General features: G+C 43.8%; 1 protein-coding gene across 1 annotated transcript in view; it reads left to right on the top strand.

The window, feature by feature from the left end:
* Positions 1 to 627: 627 nt before the first annotated feature.
* Positions 628 to 17,073, top strand: part of LOC102313983 (CMP-N-acetylneuraminate-beta-galactosamide-alpha-2,3-sialyltransferase 1) — a gene marked incomplete at its 3' end in the record, with an annotated part of 23,438 nt that continues 6,992 nt past the window's right edge. Inside the window, 4 exon segments of the mRNA XM_005952526.3 lie at positions 628 to 2,731; positions 10,292 to 10,580; positions 10,781 to 10,977; positions 11,160 to 11,327. Coding sequence (XP_005952588.2) covers positions 10,332 to 10,580; positions 10,781 to 10,977; positions 11,160 to 11,327 — 614 coding nt within the window.

The following is a 17,073-nucleotide window of genomic DNA, read 5'->3' as shown; positions in this document are numbered from 1 at the left end:
ACTGCCACTGTTCTATCGAAATTTAAAGTGAATTTCCTCTTATGTGGTATTATTTTTTCTCTGAAACAAAAATCAGGTAAAAAAAAGAATCTGGTAATTCTTGGTTTTTACATTCATCAGGTCCCAATCAGCCCAAATAGCAAAGAGAAATTAAAAATGCATGCCATGAAAGACTTCGGGTCTTAGGAGGATAGTGTATATACACTATGTTGTAGCCTTTATAGGTATTCAACACTGGACCATAAACAAATCTTTTCCTTTACAGTTTGGATGGTACAAGTCAAACAAAAAAATTTAAGTGAACCGCAGAGCTTTTACTGTTGGGGTGCCTGGGTTGTCGACCCAGAGTTTTCAGTTTTACGTTATTATTGAACTTTGATATTATTTATAATTTCTAGTCTTTTGGTTCCTTAGAGTTCTCTGTCCTATGGTTTATGTCTCTGTGTTCCATAGTTGCTGTCTCCCCTGTCAGCTGTATCCCCTTGTCAAGTCCACGTCTCTGTGTTATGTTTCCTGTTTTACTTTGAATGTCCGTGTCTCATGTTAATGTATCTGGTTTTGCTTCCCTTGTCTCGTTAGCCCTGATTTGTCCCAGCTGTGTTTCCTACCTGTCTCCCATTCCCTGATTGCTCACTCTGTGTATTTAAGCCCTGTGTTTTCTTCATTCTGTGTTGTGATCTCCCTCGTCCCACACGGTGTGGTCCATTTGCCAGCCTGCCTGTTTAGTTTACTGGTATTTTCAGATTAGTTATTTTATCTTCAGCAATAAAGCTGTTTTTGGAATACACTTGTTGCCTCCTGGAGTCCGTACATTGGGTCCTTCTCAACTGCTGCACACATCACATGACAGAAGTACAGAACATGGACCCAGCAGACTCGGCTTGGTATCAGCAGTTCGCAGTTTGTGCCTTCCCCAAGGAAGGAACACCGTTCTACGGGTGTTGTTTGGCTCGGGGAGGCCCCCCCCCAATTATAAACTCACCTCAGAGAATTTTGGAATTTCATTTCTGAATGAAGAATTGTCAGGGGTTGCGTGTGAAGGCGAGGAAGAAAGAACCCAAACGCAGGACTTGCCGGTAGGTGAGGACTGGTGATTTATTGCAGAGCACGGAGGAATGAACAGAACATGAGATGGCTGACTTACTGGCCAACTGAAAGACTGACTGAATGGCTGACTGAGTATACAGCACACACAGGAATGACAACATCAATGACACGATGGTGAACAAGTGGGAACAGAAGACTTAAATACACAGACTGATGAGGATGATAATGAGAGGCCCGTGAGTACACAGCTGAACATAATCTGGCTAATGACGCATGGAACAAGATGGCACAGGAAAAACAGGAAATGAGAACAAGTGAAAAATACAGTGAACATGAAGAATGAACTGAAAATACTGGGTAAGCAACCCAGGAACCCTGACAATTAGAAAGGGAGAACTGTTTTCATTTCCCTCCTTCTGTGCTGGCAAAACACTCATATAATTCCCTCTTACTTTGCTGTTTTGCTTCTACAAAGATAAAAAAATCACTCTTCCTGTACAGCTGTTTACTTCAAAAACAGTTTTCTATCTCAAATCTGTTTTCTGCATTATTCGTTTGCTTATTATGCGCAAGTCATGTATAGCACTGTCGACTGCTGTTTTTGTTTGTTTTTTCCAAAAATGACTTACAACAACAAAGCCTCATTTCTGCTGTTTAAAGCAAATAAATTTCAACGTTTTTAAATGATGCCAAATTGCAAAATGCTTAGCTGTGCATGGATATCTGATGGTCTTTGGTGGCAGCTGATCACATGCTAAAACACCCAGAAAATGAGTCCCCATTACTAATTTCTTTTAACAACGCTGGTTAGTCCTATAGTACTCATTTTTGAGTCTGTTGTTGTTGTTGTCTCATGTTTGATATCTCAATGACTGAATCAAAAACAGAATAACAAATGAGTGTGACTGTACGATTTCTGAAACGGGTTTCTAACCTTATGTTGCTCATTTTAATTAAAAAACAAATTCCCTGAATGACCAACATCAGCTTCCAGGTTAAAGCAGAACAATGAGTAACTGGCACCAAAATCCTCATAAGCAGAGGTATCAATTCTGGAGAGTGTAATGTTTAAAGCCATTGTGTCTACAAATCACCACAGACCAATGTAAACAGTATCACAACATGTGTTTGGCAGAGAAAAAGCTTATCGTTTCTAAACACTTGGTGTGAGGATTGAGTGAAGAGATTTTAGGACAGTCAAAGTTTGAGCACTGTGCTCACAGCTGTGACCCATCCACACATTACAACTATGCACTTGTGTTGATAATATTTTTGCCCATCACTCCAAAAAAAACAGACGCTCATAGAAGCTGTTACCACAGCCACAACAGATGCTAAAAATTGCCTGCTGCAAGCCTTAGGGAGTCACATTTGTGTGATTCAGTTACAAATTCTTCTCTTGAAAGGTAAACTCTTACAAATAAATTTGCCATAAGCCCGGGGGTTAAAATATACCCCCAATCATAAAATTGAGGTGAACTGTAGTGAACGAAAATGCACTTTTGTAGTCCAGCTCCTGCACATCTGTAGATAATTACAGGGCTTCACCACAAGGAGGAAGCAGTTCTGAGTATGGCAGGATACTGCAAGTCTTTACCACAAGGTAAAGTTTTTCAGACAAGAAAGAGACTGCAGACTGATCACATCTCACAACTACTCTCTCCACTTTCTTTGTATAAAACAGGTTAGTGTGTTTTCTGATCTCAACACATTTATAACGACACATAACTCTTTTCTATGTTATTATAATGGAGTTTTTATTTTATCATTATTTCTATTTTATTTTTTTCTCAAATGTAGCTCCTAGACACACTTTCTGTCCTAATTTGTATCAAAAGTCTTGAATAGATTGACAGATCTAATTTCCATATGATAGAATGATCACTTATATGATTCACTACTATAAATGGGGTGTCATGTACTCTTATTTTGGGAGATGGCTCAATGTGTTTTTGTTTATTTCTGTTAGTTCTTTTTACATATAATAAGATTAAACGGATGGTTTTAAAAAGATTACAAATTAGGTAATCCCAGTGTTAGCGTTGCTGCACAGATATATTGGTTAAGCTGGACCAGTGCAGAGTTCAGCTGCAAGTTGGAGCATGTTTCAGATGCGACAGATACTTTGAAATCACACAGATAACATTAACCTCTTAGGACCTGGCGTCCACATATGTGGACATCACATTTTGGGTTGTCTCGACCAGTGCTTCCCAAACTTTTTCCAGCCACGTACCCCTTGAGACATGTCACCCTCAGCCGCATACCCCCTGCTACGAACGACTCTTAATTAGTGTCTATAAATGCATTGCAACACCGCATGCATAAAAATAAATACTGCAGTCTATTATTTCTCACCACCAAATGAATTTATTAATATATTTTAGTTATGACAGAATTTTAATAACGAACTTTATTACTTAATACTAGCAGTGTATCAAAAGATTTATTAGAATTCACCGTTTTGTCGAGAGCTTAAAGGCCATATATGAACTTTCATTAAACAGAACTTTATTTAATGTGATGGATGTGCTTGAGCAGAGGCACACAGCTCTTCGATGTTTGGCTCAATTTGGGAAAGGCTGAGTCTTGTTTTCCCCACAAAGGCTTGCTCTGTATTTTGTTTTCATGTTTATTAAAGCAGAAAATTCCCTTTCGCATATGTATGTGGCGGCGAAAGGCATCAGTCTTGGCAGGGCGCTTAGCCAGCGCGGGCTGTTCAGTGCGCAGTCCTATCCAGAAATCCGCCAGGGTCTTTTGAGCGTGTTCAACTTTTAGAGATCCATCTGTGGCGATCTCAATTAGGCTCTCCTGATCAGACGGTGATAACGAAGTAGACACGGCGGTGAACGGGTGACGTATCCAATCATTTGAGCCATTCGTCTCTGGGAAGTATCGGCGTAACTGCACCGCCAGCTCCTCAAGGTGCACGTTACATTCGCGCTTTACACTTTTTAATAGTGTGAGATTATTAGAGCGCAGAAAATCATGCAGCACGGGAAAGACTTCAGTGTTGTTTGTATCCATGCAGTTCTTCCAAAGGTTTAACTTCTTTATCATGGCCTCAACTTTATCTTGAACATTGAATATAGCTGCAGAAACGCCTTGTAATCCAAGATTGAGCTCGTTCAGACGAGAAAATATATCACACAGATAAGCCAGGCAGGTAAGGTACTCTTCATCATGCAAATGTTCAGACAGCTCAAAGGGATGGTTACTGAAGAAAACTTTAAGTTCATCCCTCAGCTCAAAGAAACGGGTCAGCACTTTCCCTCTAGATAGCCAGCGAACCTCTGTGTGGAGTAATAATGTCTCATGCTCGCTGCCCATCTCATTGCACAACGCAGCAAATTAGCGGGAGTTCAGCGGCCTGGCTTTCACAAAGTTAACCATTTTTACACGCGTGTCCAAAACATGTTTCAAACGGACAGGTATTCCCTTTGCAGCAAGAGCCTCTCGGTGGATGCTGCAGTGTACCCAAGAGGCATCTGGCGTGACTGCTTGCACACGCGAAACCACACCTCCGTGTCTCCCAGTCATGGCCCGTGCGCCATCAGTACAGATGCCAACACATCTGTCCCACACGAGTCCATGTGTGTTCATGAATGTGTCCAGCTTTTGAAAAATATCTGCGGCAGTTGTCCTTTGTTCCAGTGGTTTACAGAACAGCATGTCCTCCTTGATGGTTCCTTCATGAATGTAGCGCACATATACGAGAAGATGCGCCAGGCCAGCCACATCCGTGGACTCATCTAGCTGTATTGCTATAACTTTTAATATTAAAACCCAGGACATAATTTAGGAGAAATAATTTATTTATAATTAAATAAAACAGGTATGGGGGTGTTTTGTGTTGGATGCTTTGTGGTGTGTTTTTGTTGAATTGGTTATTTGTGGCAGCTCGGTCTGCGATGCCGCTGCGGGTGAGATGGACTCACCTTCACTGCATCCACAATGTTGCCTTGCCGGTGTTGTGCCAAAAAGTGATTGTCTGCCAAAAACTGATTTCCGGTATTTGCCAAAAACTGATTGCTCGTATTTAAACTGCTATAAGTAACTTGTTGGGCTATAATATGTGAAACATATGTCAAATGCATCCCTCATGGATGACATAAAGTCATCTTGAGCCACAAACAACATTCGTGTAACAAGGTAGAAGCCGCAATCAGTTTTTGGCAGTGACTTTTATATAACCTTTATTTATCGCAGTTAAAAAATCTCATTAACATTAAAAATGTCTTTTGTAAGAGTAAGTTGGCCAAGAGGACAGCAGAAATGGCAGCAAATATTACAATATTTCTGTAAAAATATTTTAAGTGGGGATAAAGGACCGGATTGGTTATAATGTAAGTACAATAGCAGAGAGTTGTAAAGATACTTGAAAAACAGATATTGTTTTAATTCTCTATATAACCCCTTTGTAAACCCTGTTCACCGAAGTCTATTTACGAACATACGTAAAGATATTACACATAAAAAATACACAGAAACATTGGAAATCAGTTTTTGGCAGACAATCACTTTTTGGCACAACACCGGCTTAAAACCTGTGCGCTGCTTGTGCTGTTGATGTGTACTGCTGGCAGCAGGAGGGCTGCAGCCGTTGAATGTAGGCTACTGTTACAGCGCGCGGCTCTGGGCGCGCCAGCGGGACCTGCCAAGCTGGAGACAGAGGTCGAGGTGCATGGGGGTCCTGCCACGCCTGAAGGCGGCATCCTGTCCACTTCGGAATTGGCACGCAGGCTGCATGGTCCTGGGCCGTCTGCCCAGCTCTGAGCCCCGCTCACTTCCACTCCTGCTGCGCCGCTGCTGCTTGCCATATGGGTGGCCATCAGGCCAGTCCCGGGGCTTCCGTTGGAGGCGCGGGCAACCGCCAGAGTGGACACTTCCCCATCGCTGGGCTGGGGCATGGGGCGCCGATTCCCTCGCCTGCTCTCGGGGTGACGTGAAACAGGCGAGGGGGGTATGTGGCAGGGCGTGTTCTGCGATGCCGCTGCAGGTTTGGTGGTGGTGATGTGTACGGCTGCCAGCGGGAGAGCTGAAGCCGTTGAATGTACTGTTACAGCAACCGTGTGATTATTGTAAGAATAAATGATGCTGCGAAGCATGAAAATGCCATCGGGTCTGCCGTGGTGGATCTTTTTTTTTTTGAATCTTAAGTGCACGCAAACCAGTAAACAAATTAAAACAAATACTGTTGATAAACTATATACAAAAATTACAATTAAAATTCTCAACAACAAAAATATATATATATTAATATGTAAACAACTTAACAACCCCCAAAGTGTCTAAGTCACGTGACGTGTCAGTGCAACACCGAAACATAAGAGTGGGGGAGAGGGAGCAAAGTGTGCCTGCTCTCGCTGACACAGGAGCGGTGAGTCCAGCGACCTGGTTGTTTCGTTTTTGCCGAAAGCACAGCATAGCATACAAGCAGAACTCAAAGTAAAGAATCGATCTCACCAGGCTAGTATCGATCCGATGCCGACCTGGGATCGATACTATCGATATTTGGATCGATCCGCCCACCATATGGAATGGACTGTATCGTCTATTTTCCCTCAAATTGTCCCTACTATCTAAAGCAGCAGGGAGAATGAGGTCCTCCACAATAGTGTGGGGTTTGTTGTTTTTAGCCACTCTGTAACTGACCATGTAAGATGCTTGTAGTCTGTTTTTATTCATAAGATCTGGCACCTGAATGCAGGTTTTACTTGTTGAAAGTGATTTTAGCTGTCGCTCAAAATATTCTCTTGGTTTATTTTTCAAATGGGGATGATTTGTCTCTAAATGTCTGCGCAAAAGTGAAGGTTTCATTGAGTTCTGAGACAATACTTTTGCACAAATAACACATTGTGGCCGGGAAAATCCACCAATATTTATACACGTGAACCCCAGCGAAATATAATTGTCATCATATTTGCGTTTCTTTGAGGTTGTGTTACAGTCCGAGCTGTCATGCTTTCTCCCACTTTGACGCTCTGCATCACACACTTCATCACTTTCCACATGACTGGCTCCAGCTATGCTAGCCACTTGGCTAGTAACCACAGATACATCTTTTCTTTGCAAGCTCCTTTGACCACAGATACATCTGTGCTAGCATCCAAATCTGACAACACATTGTTGATCACCTGTGCGGTCACTAGAAAATGCATCTTCAGATATGAGCTGATTGGTTGTTGTGGTCGGTGTCTCTGTGGTAGGGCCTTTTTTCTTTTCTTTTCTTTTCTTTTCTTTTCTTTTCTTTTCTTTTCTTTTCTTGTTAACCACTTGTCCATTTTCGTGCTGCACTGAATGCTTGGAGGCAACTTCAACTGTTGGGCGTGACTTGCCCAAATGACTGACACCTATGTATTTTGTCAGAGCTATTGTTTTGCTGAACACCGGAGGGTGGTGCTCTACAAGGGCCTGATATAACTTACAAGGACATGTATTTGATAGCTACATAAAACTTCGGCTTTTAAAATTTTTGATCCTCACTCCAACCCCGACCCGCATACCCCCTACAGCCACTTGCGTACCCCAAGGGTATGCGTATTCTAGTTTGGGAACTACTGGTCTAGACCAAAATACTAAATTTTGCTCTACAAGGGCCTGATATAACTTACAAGGACATTATACTACCAGTGTTCTATGGAAATTTAAAATGAATGCCATCATATGTGGATCTAATTTTTCTCAAAAAAAAAATACTAAGAAAAACGAATTCTTTGTTTTTACATCAATCAGTTTCCTTTATGTACTTTAACCCTTTAAGACCTACCATAGAACAAAGTCCGCCAGAGCTTATATTATATTATGACATGTTGTAGTGCCATTTTTGGGAGCATTTCAAGTTGATATACATCAATACAAACATTATAGCACAAATTTTAATATGTCTGCATCAATTGCATAGTAACTACATAAAGTGCAATAAACTACAAAAAAGTTAAAATCGTTTTTGTTTTTTTTAACATATATTTCTAGTTGGAGAAATTTAAGAGGGTTATCCCACAAAACTGTAAATCCAAAATAGTTTCCCACCGCAGGAAATTTATTTTGAGTGTGTTCATAGTTTTCTTTTTGAAATACACCAATTTTTATATACTACAGGAAAAACGAAAATAAATATAATGCAAATTTGCAAAAAAAAAGCATATGCATCAAAATAAACTATATTGCACTAGCAGTGCAATATGAGTCCTAAGAATCCCAGAAACGACACAGAAAGTCATAAAGTCAAACATAACTTTTAAAAACACCAGTATAGGCTCATAAGGCCCTGATAGTAAAAAATTACATTTCCGCAAAATGACATCACTTCCGGTTTCGGGCAGGTCATGGCGGACATGCGATAGTTCACGCTGATGGACATAGGAAGTGTTACAAACAGCTGATCGGATTGGCAAAGCGTGTTTCTGGAATATTATGTTTGTGTTGCTGCAAGCGCTTTTTATGCAGTTTTGCAAAGCTATATGTAGAAGGAAACTGTGACCTAGGACAAGCTGATGGCATACGATGTAAGTAACTCCTTCGGTTTCATATGCAAAATAAATGATTGCGCTAGCTTATGTGGTTGCAGTGCTACCGGGATTTAAAAATAGTTTTGCAAAACGGAGCATGCCTGCTCTGACCGGCTTTGAAGGATTAATCAGAAGGAAAAACAAACTAAGAAAAAAGGTAAACTGTCATGATAAGCATTTTTGTGTTTTCTTGTATTTTTGTGTCCAAGTCCAAAGCAAAATGTTCACGAAAGGCACTGGAGCTGAGGAAACTCAAACTCAAATTCATAAAAAGTTCAGGGGGCCGGCCCGGAGGTTGACGGCACAACAGTCCATGCCAAAACAGTTCAGGAAGTTAACCCATAGGTCGACGTTACCAAATTTCAGAAAGTTCTGGAAGCCGACCGCGGAGCCAGCAGTGGCAACGGAACACTTCTGGAGGTCGACCGCGGAGCCAGCAGCAGCGACAAAGCAGTTCTGGAAGCCGGCTGTGAGGAAATTGGTGGAACTACAAACCACAGCCTTGGTCAGCACTGGTTCAGTAGCTACATTCAGTAGCTTTAAAAACACGAGAAACTGTTTTCAATTCTGAACTGGAAACAGCAGAATCTGTTCTTGTAGTTCCAGACTTAGCAAGAGCTCGTGGAAAAGAGTCAATCTCACTCACTGAGATGGAAGAATCTAGAGTGGAACCGTAAATCCTGGCACTGGGATTTCTTCAGCAGGTGGCGAATCCTCATTAACAGAGTTCGGCAGCTGCTGAGGAAGTCCAGGGTTCTGAGCATGGTGAAGAGAGCCGGTGCGTGCCACAGACGGTGCTTCTTCCTGAAAGCAGGAGAGGCGAAGGAAAATGAGTCTCGGAGCAGCAGTGACTGGCTCCTCATCCTCTGACCACATTCCTGCCAAGCATGAGGCAGGTGAGGGGTTGTCAGAACAGGACATGAAGGAAGAGGGATTAACAATTTGACTCCAACACATAGTGTACCCTGTTAAGTGCCAGGAGGATTTCCAGGATTTATATATCGGGGAAACCAAACAACCTCTGGCGAAGTAGATGCCATAACACAGAAGAGCTACCTTGTCAGGCCAGGACTCCTCATTCTATTTACACCTACAGGCCAGTCGACACTCTTTCAATGATGAGGATGTACAGGGAGGAACACTGGTTTGAGCCGGGAGTCAAGAATGCCATTTATGTAAAAGGGAAAGACCATCTCTGAATTGAGGAGGGGGCCTAAGGGTACATGTTTCGCCATCTTACAATGCTGTGATTGCAGCCATTCCCCAACTCTCTGTGAATGGTACTCATGGCCATTGATCAGTGGGCTTTGATCAGTGGTTGTTGATCAATGGTCATGAGAATTTGCTTAATTATGATGAAGGAACTGACCTCCCAGCCCATTGTTCCTTCAGTGGCCCGGTTTCAGTCATGGTGCAAATGCACTTCTTATAAGAGTGGGGAAACCTGCAGTCAGCTGAGTCTGAAGAAGTCACTTGGATGAGTAACGAAATGTTTCTCCCACTGAAAACGCTATGTCCAGATGAACAGAATTAACTTTTGGAGATGTGGAAGTAACAATTAGTCCAAGCATGTTTGTAGACATTAGTTGCATCCTATCATTAAGGCTAAGGTCTTGTTTTGAGTATCATTGTGGTAATAAACAGTTTGGTCTTGTTTGCAGCGTGATGACGTGATTCTGTATGGTCATGTGTTATCACATTGTTAAATCTTGTGTTTTGTAATGTATCTACAGAACGGATCAGATCCTCTTTCAAGAATATCAAGGTGTGAAGATGCTTCAGAGGAAACCATTAGTTTTCTTTGTCTTGCTGTGTGCCACTGCCATTGGAGTCTTTTCTAGAGCTTCATGGATTTTAAATGTGTACCAGGATTTCTTCCTCCCTCAGAATGAAAGTGTTTGTTCCTGCAACAAATGTTTAATGGAATATGACCCATGGCTTAGTGAACTTATGAAAGAATCTCCTGAGCCCTTTCTATCACCCACAAACAATATCTCAGAGAATACATTTAACTGGTGGAAGGTAAATGTTAACTTTTGTATTTTAAACGTATGTATGTATACTTTTTTACTGATTTCAAAGACAAGTCATTATCATCTTTTTAACCACATTTCCAGTGCTAATAGGGATTCTTTTTAAAATAAATATACTCTCAGAATAGTCAGTTAGTACAAAAAAGCTAGTGAACTCAACAAATTAATTAATTACTTTTGTTATGTCAGGGCATACAGACAGACAGACGCAACTTCGCTTTGTACAATAAAACAGTGGACAAGGTTTTTCAGATCTTCCCACCCAAAGTCAATTTCACAAGATCCAGCCCTGACCTTTGTAGAACTTGTGCTGTGGTTGGGAATTCTGGTAATCTCAATGGATCGCATTATGGACCACTGATAGACTTTCATGATATTGTTATAAGGTAAGAGTAGAACATACTGTTTTGAAATCTTCATGCATGTGTTATCTTTAAATATCTGTAAGCATTGCTAAAACTTTAAACTCAATTGAATAAGATATTTTCTTTCCCCAGTATGGATGTTCATTCTACATATATCATCCAATAGATGATAATATGAACAATATATCCTCTGTGCTTTTTAGAATAAACCGTGGGCCCACAAAAGGCTTTGAAAGAGATGTTGGAAACAAAACAACATACCATGTGATGTATCCAAGGAGTTTCAAAAATTTGGACAACACCACACATCTTGTGTTTTTTCCATTCAAAATTTACGATCTACAGTGGCTTATCCGGTCTTTTACTCAAAGGTATGTGTGTATTACAAAGGTGATATTTTTATTTGGTCCTGTATCTTGGTGATTTAACATTTATGATTTGAAAGTGTAGTCTGAATGCATAACTGCAAGACAAAACCCTTTGAATATATACTTTTGTATATTTAAAAAAGAAAAAAAAACAGCGAAAAATTATGTTTTATATTTTCTAAAAGAAAAAGATGAATGAAAAAAGGAGAGCCCACAAGAAATAAAAGTAATGGGGAAAAAAATTATCAGAATCCGAATGCATTTATTAGCCAAGTATGCAGGCACAATGTGAATGAATATGGTTCCGGTCGCTGGTGTCTCTCAAGCACAACAATGTAAAATACACAATATATGAATGACACAATGAACAATATACATAAACCACAATATAAAAACATCTAAATCCTTATATACAGGAAATACAGGATTACAGAAATGAATACCACAGAGTGTACATAAACTGCAGTTGCAATGTGACAGTTCAACGGTTTAGGAGGGAAAGGGCAAGGGGAAAGAAACTGTTTCTGTGTTGGGTGGTCCTGGTCTGCAGGCTCCTATACCATCTGCCAGAAGGCAGCAGGTCAAAAGGTCTGTGCCCAGGGTGTGAGGAATCTGTGATGATTTCCCCTGCCAGTTTTCTGGTTCTTGAGAGGTACAGGTCCTGGATGGAGTGCAGGGGGGCTCCAATGACCCTTTCTGCTGCCCGTAAAGTCCTCTGTAGTCTGCACCTGTCCTTTTTAGTGGCTGCTCCATACCAGACTGTGATGGAGGAGCACAGGACAGACTCAATGACTGCAGTGTAGAACTGGATCAGCAACTCCTGTGGAAGACTAGACTTCCAGAGACAACTGGGGAAGTGTAATCTTCTGCTGGGTCTTTCTGAGGATGGAGGAGATGTTAGTCTCTCACTTCAGGTCCTGGGAGATAGTAATACCCAGGAACCTGAAGATCTTCACAGTAGACACTGGGTGGTCTGATATGGTGAGATGGAGCAGTGTTGAGGGATGTCTCCTGAAGTCCACTATTATCTCTACAGTCTTAAGCATGTTCAGCTCCAGATTGTTCTGACTGCACCAGAGTACCAGCGGCTCAACTTCCTGTCGATACTTACAGAAAGACATAAAAGAGAGAAATAGAAAAGTGACATGTATTGAGGTAGGTCGGAGGGGTGACAATGTAATTTCACATGAGATAAAGTGGCAGGAGTGAGCAGCAGTACAAATTTGAGCCGTGCAAGACTAAAAGTGGCAAGTAGTGCAATATTGTCTCAGGAAGGGTTTGTTCCCTTCGCCTCCGGGTCGGGGAATGGATCCTGACCGTCGTCTGTGCTTATGCGTTGAGTGGCAGTTCAGAGTACACAGCCTTCTTGGAGTCTTCTTGGAGTACTGGAGGGTGCTCCTCCTGGGGACTCTGTTGTCCTACTGGGAGATTTCAATGCTCACGTGGGCCATGACAGCAAGACCTGGAGGGGCGTGATTGGGTGGAACGGCCTCCTGGATCACCAGACCTGAGGCCACATGTTTGGACACTAAAAGTAAAGAGAGGGGCTGAGCTGTCAATTGATAGTTGGATCAGGTGGAGGGGGAGGACAATGGACACCCTGGTGCACCTAAATGCACAGTGGGGGTGTGCTGGGAATGCCTAGCAGAAGTCTGTGAGATCCTCAACAACATTGAGTCAGAATGGACCATGCGGCCGCAGCTCAGTGCAGCGGCTTCTGCAATGGAGATGCTGAACAAGGTAGTTGGTGCCTGTTGTGGTGGTAATCTCTGAATCAAATGGTGGACACCAGAGGTGAGGTGAGCCACCAAGCTGCAAAAGGAGTCCTACCGGGCTTGGTTAGCCTGTGGGACTCTGGAGGCAGCTGGTAGGTACTGGCAGGCCAAGCGGAACGCAACGCGGGCTGAAGGTGTGGGAGGAATTTGGAGAGGCCATGGAAAAAGACTTTTGGACTGCCTCAAAGAGATTCTGGCAAACCGTCAGGCGACTCGGGATGGGAAAGCGGTGATCTACCTGCACTGTGTATAGTGCGGGTGTTCCAACTACAGGCGAATCACACTCCTCAGCCTCCCTCGGAAAGTCTATGCCAGGGTGCTGGGGAGGAGAGTCCGTCCGTTAGTCAAACCTTGGATACAGGGGGAACAATGCGGTTTTCGTCCTGGTTGTGGAACACTGGATAAGCTCTTCATCATCTCTAGGATTTAGGGTGCATGTGTTTTGTGGACTTGGAGAAGGCATTTGACCGTGTCCCTCGAGGGGTCCTGTGGGGGGGTGCTCTGGGAGTATGGGGTGTCTGGCCAATTGCTACGGGCCATTCAGTCCTTATACAACCATTGGAAGAGCTTGGTCCGCATAGCCAGCAATAAGTCGTACTCGTTCCTGGTGGATGATGGGCTCCGCCAGGGCTGCACTTTGTCACAGATTCTGTTCATAATTTTTATGGAAATAATTTCTAGGCGTAGTCAAGTGGCAGAAGGCTTTCACTTGGATGGTCTCAGGATCTCATCTCTGATTTTTGCAGATGATGTGGTTTTTTTGGCTTCCAGCTCACCTTGGAATGGTTCGCAGCAGAGTGTGAAGCGGTGGGAATGAGAATCAGCACCTCCAAATCTGAGTCCAGGGTCCTCAGCCGGAAAAGGGTGGAATACCCACTCCGGGTCAGGGACGAGATCCTGCCCCAAGTGGAGAAGTTTGAGTGTCTCGGGGTCTTTACGAGTGACAGGAGAAGGGAACGGGAGATCAACAGATGGATTGTACCAGACATCCAAGAAAGGGTCTCCAGTATAAAGAGTTGGACAGCACCAGTCCCCAACATGGTACACACCTACTGGCTGAAGAAGCTGACTGCACTTCATGAATACCTGGCCGCACAAATGAACCAGCTGCTAGTTGACGAGAGACACCCGGAATGGCTTACCGAAGGCCAGACAGTCCTGATCCTGAAGGACTCACAGAGGGGACCGGTCCCATCGAACAACCAACCAATAACCTGCCTCAGAACCACATGGAAGCTCCTATCAGGCAGATGAACAGGCACATGGCTCAATACATGAGTGGGACACAGACAGGGATTGGCAAAAATACCAGATGTGTAGACCGAGCATTTGCCCGAGACTGCAAGACCAGACTGACCAACCTGTGCACTTCCTGGATTGATTACAAGAAGGCCTATGACTCGATGCCCCACAGCTGGATACTGGACTGCCTAGACCTATACAAGATCAATAGGACCCTAAGAGCCTTCATCAGGAGCTCAATGGGGATGTGGTGGACAACACTCACCATCAAGTGCGGGATCTGTCCCCACTACTGTTCTGCATAGGCCTGAACCCCCTCAAGGACATCATGGACAAGACTGGCTACAGATACAGACTACGGAATGGAATAGTTATCAGCCACGTCCTGTACATGGATAACATCAACCTGTATGCCAAGAGGGAATGAGACATCGATTCACTGAACCACACCACCTGGATATACAGCAATGACATCGGAATGTCTTGCGGACTAGAGAAATGTAGTCGGATGATAACAAAGAGAGGAAAAGTAGTCAGAACTGAGGGGATCGAACTACCAGAAGGCAACATCGCAAACATTGCGGACAGCTACAAGTACCTAGGGATCCCACAGGCAAGTGAGAACCATGAAGAGTCCGCTAGGAAAGCTGCAGCCACCAAGTGCCTACAGACGGTCAGCAAGTCCTGAGGCATCAGCTGAATGGTAAGAACAAGATTCGGGCTATCAACACCTATGCCAGGGGTGGCCAACTCGGGGCCTCGAGAGCCGGTGTCCTGCAGGTTTTAGATGTGTGCTTGATCCATCACAGCTGATGACTAAATTGCCTCCAACATATCTTGAAGTTCTCCAGAGCCCTGGTAATGAACTAATCACTTGTTTCAGGTGTGTTGACCCAGGGTGATATCTAAAACCTGCAGGACACCGGCTCTCAAGGCCTGGAGTTGGCCACTCCTAACCTATGCCCTGCCCGTAATCAGGTACCTTGCTGGGATAATAAGCTCGTCAAAGGAGGAGAAAGAAGCATCAAGACAAGGAAACTCCTAACCATGCACGGAGGGTTTCACCCCAAGTCCAGCACCCTGAGGCTGTATGCTAAGCGGAAAGAAGGAGGCCGGGGACTGCTGAGTGTCAGCACCACGGTCCAAGATGAGACAAGGAACATCCACGAATACTTCAAGAAGACGGCCCCAACTGACCCCGTGCTGAGTGAATATCTCAGGCAGCAAAAACTGAAGAAAGAGGAGTAAGACGAGGAACCATCATGGAAGAGAGGCCCCTGCACGGTATGTACCACCGGCAGATAGAGGTGGTGGCTGATATCCAGAAATCCTACCAGTGGCTGGACAAAGCTGGACTGAAAGACAGCACAGAGACACTAATCATGGCAGCACAGGAAAAAGCTCTGAGCACAAGATCCATAGAGGCTGGGGTCTACCACCCCAGGTGCAGGCTGTGTAAAGATGCCCATGAGACAATCCACTACAAAACAGTAGGGTGGAAGATGTTAGCAGGCAGGGCATACATGGAACGCCATACCCAAGTGGCCGGCATAGTATACAGAAACATCTGTGCCGAATACTGCGTTTCAGAGAATTTGGCAGTACATCCTAGACTTGTAGTCAAGACTTCCTAAACCAAGTCCAAGATGAGACCAAGACCAAGAAAAAAAAAGTCTTTAAACTGCAGCCAGATGCTGCTTTTGTCAGGCATATTTATGGCCTATATTTGTATAGCGCTTTACTAGTTCCTAAGGACCCCAAAGCTGCAGTGTGGCTTAAAAGTTGTGGAAGTGGGTAGGGGTGAGCTGCCGTTTCTTTTGATCACCCGTTTTCTCCTGTTTTGACTTAGTTAAGGAGGTCAGACTCTTTATTTTTGACTTTTGTTTTGGTAAGGTCAGGGGTGCGGGATTTGTGTAGATTTGTTTTGTTTATTGTTTTGGCCTTGGCTCACCCTGAAGTGTTGACACTCCCGTTTTGTTGTTCCTTTTTTTCACATTGTAAATAAATCACATTGTAATGACCAGATTTTTTTCCTGTGGCTGCTTGGGGGGGAAGTGGTGGCGGGGAGTGAGTGCCTCACTCATGTTATTGCCTGGCCCTAGACGGGTCGTAACATAAATTGGGGGCTCGTCCTCTGCCTTCTTCTGTGGTTGTTTTCGTGCGTTTTGGTCTGTTTGGCAGTTTTCTTGGTGTGGGGATAGTAGGTGTGTGGGATTATGGAGTTTTCTTTGGATGATTTTGTTACTTCGCCTTCATGGGATAAAATGGTGAAGTGCAGGAAAGTGGATTTGCTCATTATTGCTAGTTTTTATGATGTTCAAGTGTCCTATAGTGCCCGTAAAGCGGAGGTTAAGGACGCTTTGTGTGCAGGGCTGGTGGAGCACCCTTTCTGCCCCAAAGGCAGCTGTAGAGCAGCTTGGCGGTGGGGTGTGAGGGTGGCGCCGGAGACTGAGCCGGAGCCGGATGCCAAAGGGCCTGTTAACATGCTCTCGGCTGAGGTTGAGTCTGATGCAGCTGAGGTGGACTCTGATGCTGCTGCGGCGGAGTCTGAAGCAGCTGAGTCTGGTACAGCCGGGGAACTCCTGGCGGGGCGGTCTACGGAGGATCTCCGTTTGACCCTCCGTATAAGGGAGGTGGAAACCCATGCTAAAGAGCTTGAGGTACAAGCAATGCACCTGCGTGTCAGAGCTTTGGAGCTGGAGCGAAAGCCCTCCACATTTGCCTCTAGTCAT

Source organism: Haplochromis burtoni, unplaced genomic scaffold, assembly GCF_018398535.1.
Source record: "Haplochromis burtoni strain Fernald_Lab_line unplaced genomic scaffold, NCSU_Asbu1 Contig_1748, whole genome shotgun sequence".
Classification (NCBI taxonomy): domain Eukaryota; kingdom Metazoa; phylum Chordata; class Actinopteri; order Cichliformes; family Cichlidae; genus Haplochromis; species Haplochromis burtoni.
This window is presented reverse-complemented; position numbering and strand designations above follow the sequence as displayed.